The sequence below is a fragment of the Lissotriton helveticus genome (genome assembly GCF_964261635.1).
Source record: "Lissotriton helveticus chromosome 1_1 unlocalized genomic scaffold, aLisHel1.1 SUPER_1_unloc_65, whole genome shotgun sequence".
NCBI classification, from domain to species: Eukaryota; Metazoa; Chordata; class Amphibia; order Caudata; family Salamandridae; genus Lissotriton; species Lissotriton helveticus.
Genome location: NW_027611709.1, coordinates 1,236,035 through 1,244,143, shown reverse-complemented (window position 1 = coordinate 1,244,143; position 8,109 = coordinate 1,236,035). Strand labels below are relative to the sequence as shown.

General features: G+C 41.3%; 1 protein-coding gene across 1 annotated transcript; it reads left to right on the top strand.

Moving 5' to 3' along the window:
• Positions 1 to 207: 207 nt before the first annotated feature.
• On the top strand, positions 208 to 4,816 carry LOC144806348 (uncharacterized). Its single transcript, XM_078672729.1, has one exon. The coding sequence runs from the start codon at positions 519 to 521 to the stop codon at positions 2,859 to 2,861; it is 2,343 nt and encodes a 780-aa protein (XP_078528855.1). The 5' UTR covers positions 208 to 518; the 3' UTR covers positions 2,862 to 4,816.
• Positions 4,817 to 8,109: the final 3,293 nt, after the last annotated feature.

The following is an 8,109-nucleotide window of genomic DNA, read 5'->3' as shown; positions in this document are numbered from 1 at the left end:
GTCCGCACTCCTCGATAGACGGGGATCATTGAAGGATCGTATGCCCTTACTCTATCTACTACATCTTCACATTGAAAGTGTAACCTAGAATTTCATTAGCGCATTTGTCTTTATGAACAATTACATGCCAATACATTTTGGTGATGGACTCTGCATTTAAGCTTATCCAGTGTGTTTTTATTTTTAAATCTTTTTTCTTATAGATGAAACAAATGCAATAATGATCGAAAAAGGTGAAGGCAGTAAACATAACTTGTTTAGGAAGTGATGGAAAAACAATATGCCTCGAGATCACTTCCCATGAAGGCTAATGCCGTGCCAAAGTCTTTTTATACAGCTGAAAACCCGTACTGTCCAATGAGGTCTGCACTTGGCACTTAGGGATCAGCTGATGTACATAGAAGACATAACACACTGAACAAACTGAAGCAAGTCTGATGAGATGCTTATTATGAAGGAAGAACTAACCTAGTATAGGAGAGAAAACAAATAAGAGAAACCGTGTGCATATGTAGAAGATGACAACACAATGTGGCAAAACATATAGAACAAATGGAGATCTAGAACTATATCAGAAAATCCACACGGGGGAGAAACCATATCAATGTGCACAGTGTGGCAAGGCATTTATAAGTAATGGAGAGCTAAAACTTCATCAGAAAATCCACACTGGGGAGAAACCATATCAATGTACAGAGTGTGGCAAAACATTTAGAACAAATGGAGAGCTAAAACTACATCAGAAACTCCACAGGGGGGAGAAACCATATCAATGTGCACAATGTGGCAAAGCATTTATAACTAATGGAGAGCTAACACAACATCAGAAAATCCACACTGGGGAGAAACCATATCAATGTATAGAGTGTGACAAAGTATTCATAACAAATGGAGAGTTAAAACGACATAAAAAAATCCACTCTGGGGAGAAACCATATCAATGTGCACAGTGTGGCAAAGCATTCATAAGAAATGAAGAACTGAAGCAACACCAGAAAATCCATATTGGGGAGAAACCATATCAATGTACAGAGTGTGACAAAACATTCATAACAAATGGAGAGCTAAAACGACATAAAAAAGTCCATACTGGGGAGAAACCATATCAATGTACAGAGTGTGACAAAGCATTTATAAGAAAGTGGCACCTAAATCAACATCTGAAAATCCACACTGGGGAGAAACCGTATGAATGTACAGAATGCAACAAAGCATTTATAAGAAATCTAGAGCTAAAACGACATCAGAAAATCCACACTGGGGAGAAACCATATCAATGTGCACAGTGTGGCAAAGCATTCATAACTAATCCTGAGCTAACACAACATCAGAAAATCCATACTGGGGAGAAACCATATCAATGTACAGAGTGTGAGAAAGCATTTATAAGAAAGTGGCAGCTAAATCAACATCTGAAAATCCACACTCGGGAGAAACCGTATGAATGTACAGAATGCAACAAAGCATTTATAAGAAATCAAGAGCTAAAACGACATCAGAAAATCCACACTGCGGAGAAACCATATCAATGTGCACAGTGTGGCAAAGCATTCATAACTAATCCTGAGCTAATACAACATCAGAAAATCCATACTGGGGAGAAACCATATCAATGTGCACAGTGTGACAAAGCATTCATAACTAATCCTGAGCTAATACAACATCAGAAAATCCATACTGGGGAGAAACCATATCAATGTACAGAGTGTGACAAAGCATTCATAACAAATGGAGGGCTAAAACGACATACAAAAATCCATACTGGGGAGAAACCATATCAATGTACAGAGTGTGACAAAGCATTCATAACAAATGGAAAGCTAAAACGACATACAAAAATCCATACTGGGGAGAAACCATATCAATGTACAGAGTGTGACAAAGCATTCATAACAAATGGAAAGCTAAAACGACATACAAAAATCCATACTGAGGAGAAACCATATCAATGTACAGAGTGTGACAAAGCATTCATAAGAAATGAAGGGCTAAAACGACATAAACAAATCCATACTGGAGAGAAACCATATCAATGTACAGAGTGTGACCAAGCATTCATAAGAAATGAAGGGCTAAAACGACATGAAAAAATCCATACTGGAGAGAAACAATATCAATGTACAGAGTGTGAAAAAGCATTTATAAGAAAGTGGCGGCTAAATCAACATCAGAAAATCCACACTGGGGAAAAACCATATGAATGTACAGAATGCAACAAAGCATTTATAAGAAATCGAGAGCTAAAACGACATCAGAAAATCCACACTGGGGAGAAACCATATCAATGTGCACAGTGTGGCAAGGCATTTATAACAAATAGAGAGCTAAAACAACACATAAAAATCCATACTGAGGAGAACCCATATCAATGTTCACAGTGTGGCAAAGCATTCATAAGAAATGAAGGGCTAAAACGACATAAACAAATCCATACTGGGGAGAAACCATATCAATGTACAGAGTGTGACAAAGCATTTATAAGAAAGTGGCGGCTAAATCAACATCAGAAAATCCACACTGGGGAAAAACCATATGAATGTACAGAATGCAACAAAGCATTTATAAGAAATCTAGAGCTAAAACGACATCAGAAAATCCACACTGGGGAGAAACCATATCAATGTGCACAGTGTGGCAAGGCATTTATAACTAATGGAGAGTTAAAAGTACATCAGAAAATCCACACTAGGGAGAAACCATATAAATGTACAGAGTGTGACAAAGCATTCATAAGAAAGTGGCAGCTAAAACAACATCAGAAAATCCATACTGGGGAGAAACCATATCAATGTACAGAGTGTGACAAAGCATTCATAACAAATGGAGAGCTAAAAGGACATCAAAAAATCCATACTGGGTAGAAACCATATCAATCTGCAGAGTGTGGCAAAGCATTTATAACCAATGGAGAACAGAAGCAACATCAGAAAATCCATGCTGGGGAAAAACCGTATGAATGTACAGAGTATCACAAAGCATTCATAAGAAAGTGGCAACTAAATAGACATCAGAAAATCCATACTGGGGAGAAACCATATCAATGTACAGAGTGTGGCAAACATTAAGTACAAATGGAAAGCTAAAACGACATCAGAAAATCCATACTGAGGAGAAATCATATCAATGTGCAGAGTGTGACAAAGCATTAAGTACAAATGGAGTGTTAAAACAACATAAAGGCGACATTGGAGAGAAACAATATCAATGTACAGAGTGAGGCAAAGCATTGTTAATAAATGGAGATCTGAAGCGACATCAGAAAATCTATTTGGGAAAAACCGAATGAATGTACGGAGTGTGACAAAGCATTTTTAACAAATAGAGAGCTAAAAACAACATCCGAAATTTTACACTGGAGAGAAACCATATCAATGTACAGAATGTGACATGGGATTTGTTAGAAAGGAAAATTTAATTTAACATCGGAAAGTTCACACAGGCGAGAAACCATATCAATGTATTGACTTTCACAAAACATTCATGACAAATGGCGATCTAAAATGACATTAGAAAATCCACATGGAGAGAAATGCTATGTACATACAAAATGTGATAGAGTCTTAAATAGGAAGAATAAGCTAATACAGCATTAACAGATTTACACTAGGGAGTAACCATGTTAATGCACAGAATGCAACAAGGGATTTGCTACAAAATAACATTTGATATGACTTTAGAATGCTCACATTGAAGAGAAACTATATAAATGTTTTGAACGTGAGAGTGCATTCATAAGGAATGGAGAGCTAACACAATATGAAGCATCACCACTTAAGACTACACTGAATGTGACAAGGCATTTATTAGCAAGGGAGAGTTAAAACAACATCAGAAAGTCTCTGGGAAAATCTGTATGAGTGAACAAAATGCAACAGTGTTCTTAATGACGTAACCGTATGAATGTAAAGAAAGTGACAAGGCATTTATTAGAAGGACACGGCCTATATAACATCAGAAGTTCCACATAGAGTAAAACCATATGCATGCACTTACCACTTACTGAGACAAGGCATTGTTTAAAAAACCCACACCTGCTCACAGTGTTTTGTTTCATACAGATACCCCAATATAGGCTCAGTGAATTACCGAACCTTTTACCTATATCTTCCCTGCCATTACACTACATAACGGTTTTTGGTAGTGACATTATACCTAGTTACGGTGCTGCTTACAGGACGTGGGTTTTTTTTCCGAAAAACTAGCCTCATCCATTATGCATGAGGATTCTTGGAATCTCAGCAAGACTACCATCTCCTGCATAATAACTATGTATAAGGGTTATTCCTTCCGTCATCCTAGTCCGACATGACACAGCAAGGTAGATCCCCTGAGGGTACCACTTTGGGCATATAAACGCCATATCTTTCCTGAGGCAGGGGGAGGGGAGAAGGACTTTCATACTGACACATTTACGCGTGACGCTGAGGTTCCTGCAGGCAGACACTCCAGATCGCAGTGGTGTAACATCCCTCGCAGTGTGTCCATCTTCAGACCAAGATAGGGTCACACAGTCTCTCATCTCAGGTAATGGGGTTGGCTTTATCCTAGGGGGATTCTTGGCTCTACACCTACATACATGTTAGGTACACGTAGGTACATCAAGATAGTATTGCATTGTAGGAGTAGGCATTTATTACTGTCATGTATTTTATATACTGGTCTTTATTCATTGTTCTAGCACTATGGTAGGAATCTACCATCATTTTACTCTTTTGGTGCTTATAATCATTTAGATCTGTTTGTCTTATGGTTGTTTCAGCACACCTATTTTACAGCAGAATGACGCTGGTTCAATAAATGCTTATTGAAAAAGGTCCCCACTGTTTATTCTGTGTAGTACTCTGAAACAAAAGTGAGCACGAGTAACTGAGCGAAAAGTACTGCACTGTTTCCACGATCCCTGACGGGACAGAGTTGTTATGTTTAATAGTTGCTAAAAACTATTCTCTCTTTGGTAAGAAGGGTTTATAGTAGCACTGTGAGCTAGCTGGTATACAGGCTAACATACCCGGTGGGGGTGCCTGGAATATGCTGGACACCAATCCCACAGTGTATGTTGTCTGAACGTGCAGATCCTATATATGTTTATAGGAACTACACGACAACAGCTATAGGGGGATGAAATAACTGAGCACAATGTGGAACAAAGGAACATAAACAGTGGCAGTCATCAAAGGTGCCAAAGGATTAGTCAAGAAAAGGTTCCAGGACAACTTGCCCCTTTCCTACAGAGGTGACAATATGCAAACTCCAGATAGCAGCAAATGGACAGAAAGCAACAGCTACATTTCTTTACCTACACCCAATCTGCTGTAGGTATAAGGGCTATTCTGGCTACCTCGTGATAAGACCTGGTGCTGCCTGTTTACTCAGTTATGAGATTTGCTCTGCAAGGACTTCTAGGGCTCATATCCACAGTTTTGGGCACATTGGTGCAGTTTGTTATCTAGGATGTTATGTTCTTGCTGTATATCGTTGGCATTTTGTTTCTTTCATTAAACAATACTACCCAGGAGAGGCAAGTGGAGTTTTGGGGTCAGATGAAAGTCAGATGCTACTGGCCTTAGGTATTTGCAGCCCTGAAGTATGTGTGTATCCGGTTTATGGTTTCATGTGGGACAGGAGCTGCCACCATTTGTACAGACATTGCAGGACAGTTTGCTGAATAACCTGCGAATAAAAGGCCTCTACTTGGAGCAGTGATTACAATCTACTATATCACATGTAGGCAACAATTGTATTCTTTCTCCTTTTGCACCGTGTATTTTTTTTAACATACTGATCTGTAATAAAATAAATATTTGCTGAAAGTACCGACTGCAATCCTAGATGGTTGAACACTGTAAACTATCTTATACTATGCAGTGTATAGAGTTAATCACCTTTCTAAAGCGCTCCAATATCCTTTCAGACTATGTCGGCTTAATAGAAAAAAAACAAGTAAATAAATCTGTATGGCTTAATAGGGAAAGACAAAACTGGTCTTCTCTCTCCTCGAGCCTTGTACCAAAAGTAGACATTCTCTGGCCACCCTTGGAGGGGAGGGAGGGGGTTAATGAGGAGAATCAAACAGGTGATTTATATTTAGAAGCCATGTAGAGGGATCAGAAATGTCAGCAATGTGTACCCCACCTTTCAGTCTCATAAAATGTTTAATTGAACCGGTTTCAGATTTACAGCACTAACCTGCACCAACTTTGGTGGAATACTCCAGTAAATATTCAAGTAAGCACGTACCATGAACTGCATTTACCATAATGCTAAGGGGCAAACTGTGCTGGGAGGTGAAGCAGCGTGCTCCCACCCCTTTCTGTTTGAAAAGGCTCCCATGAGCCATTGAGCTGACGAGCTTGTGGAGATGCACCTATGCGCCTGTGAGAGGTACTGAGATCTGAAAGGATTGTGGCAGCCTGCTCAGCACCCCCAGATTAAATGTGTTTTTATCTCTACTGATGACGGATGAAATCCAGAAACACAGGTCTAGAGATTTACAGCACTAACCTGCAGCAAGTTTGGTGGAATACTCCAGTAAATATTCAAGTAGGCATGTACCATGAACTGCATTTACCATAATGCTAAGGGGGAACTGTGCTGGGAGGTGAAGCCGTGTGCTCCCACCTTTTTCCACATTGCCTGTATGTTGGCCGGGAGTACATACACCCATTCCCCCTTGATGGTGGGAGCTGTGCTGGGAGGTGAAGCAGTGTGCTCCCACCCCTTTCTGTTTGAAAAGGCTCCCTTGAGCGATTGAGCTGACGAGCTTGTGGAGATTCACCTGTGCGTCTGTGAGAGACACTGAGACCTGAAAGGATTGTGGCAGCCTGCTCAGCACCCCCAGATTAAATGTGTTTTTATCTCTACTGAAGACGGATGATATCCAGAAACACGTGTCTACAGATTAACAGCACTAACCTGCAGCAACTGAAGGAAAGTAGTATCTGCTTCTTATGGTTACCCCCACTTTTTGCTGATGTCTCACTGTTTCGGACTAGTCTGACTGGGATCCTGCTACCAGGACCCCAACCTCTCTTCTTTCTCCCTTAAACCTCCAATGTGTGTACCTTAGGTACACTCCAGATTGGATTCCGGGGTACCCTTATCAGTCCCTAGTATATGGTACCCATGTACCCAGGGCATAGGTACCCCATAGGCCTCCCTTGGGCTGCAGCGTGTATTATGCCACCCATGAGAGTCCATTCAAACTGACACAACAGGTCTGCTACCGCAGCATGTGTAAGCTGGTGCTTGCACCTCTTACTTATGTAAATGTCTAGTATTTGTAAAGCACGAACTATTACCCAAAGGTGTCAAGGTGCTGGGGTCCGTCGGGAAGATTAAGCGAGCTATTGTCCAGAGTCACATGGTGCTGGGCAGACCCCTGCCGCCGGAGCCGGGGATCGAACCGTGATCCCCAGCGTCCATCATCCCGGCCGCTGTGCCACACCTCTTCCACTTCCACTTCGACATAGGTTTCCTATATCTAGAAATATCACTACACTTAAAACCTATCAGTCATCCCTATGGCAGGCCTTATCAATCCTGAAGGCAGGGTGCTGGGTTTTACGTGAGAGGGTGCCCCTGCAAGAGTAGGGCCCCTTTGCAGACTTCGGAGATCTATCTCCCGGGTTGTATGTGGGCAGCCAAACATATAGATAAAGGTGCATTATAAGCTCCCGGTAAATGCTATCTTCAAAATGGCTGCACAGAAATATATTGTGTTTGGTGTCAAAAACCTTGGAATCATACCTCCACCCCAGGACTTGGAGGAGGTATTATTCCTCTCTGCTGGAGCAAGCTTCACCTGTCTACCCGGTACCAGCATTCTCGACCTGGGCAGCACAAAATGGATGCACTTTGGATTTCACCTGGACAAGATTCTACAAAGGAGATACTAAGTGTTTCGACTATCTGCACGACGCTGGACACCCGAAGAATCTCCCTTGGAGTAAAGGAGTTACTCCCCTGCCCTAGCAGGCACCTAAGCGCATCTGTCCGGCTTGCATCTCCAGAGCTCCTGCGGACTCTGAAGATTTGTCCCTGAGGTTGATCGCCCTCCCAGCTAGTCTGCAGCCTGAATCCCTCGTGGGGACTACAGTACCCAAACCCCTG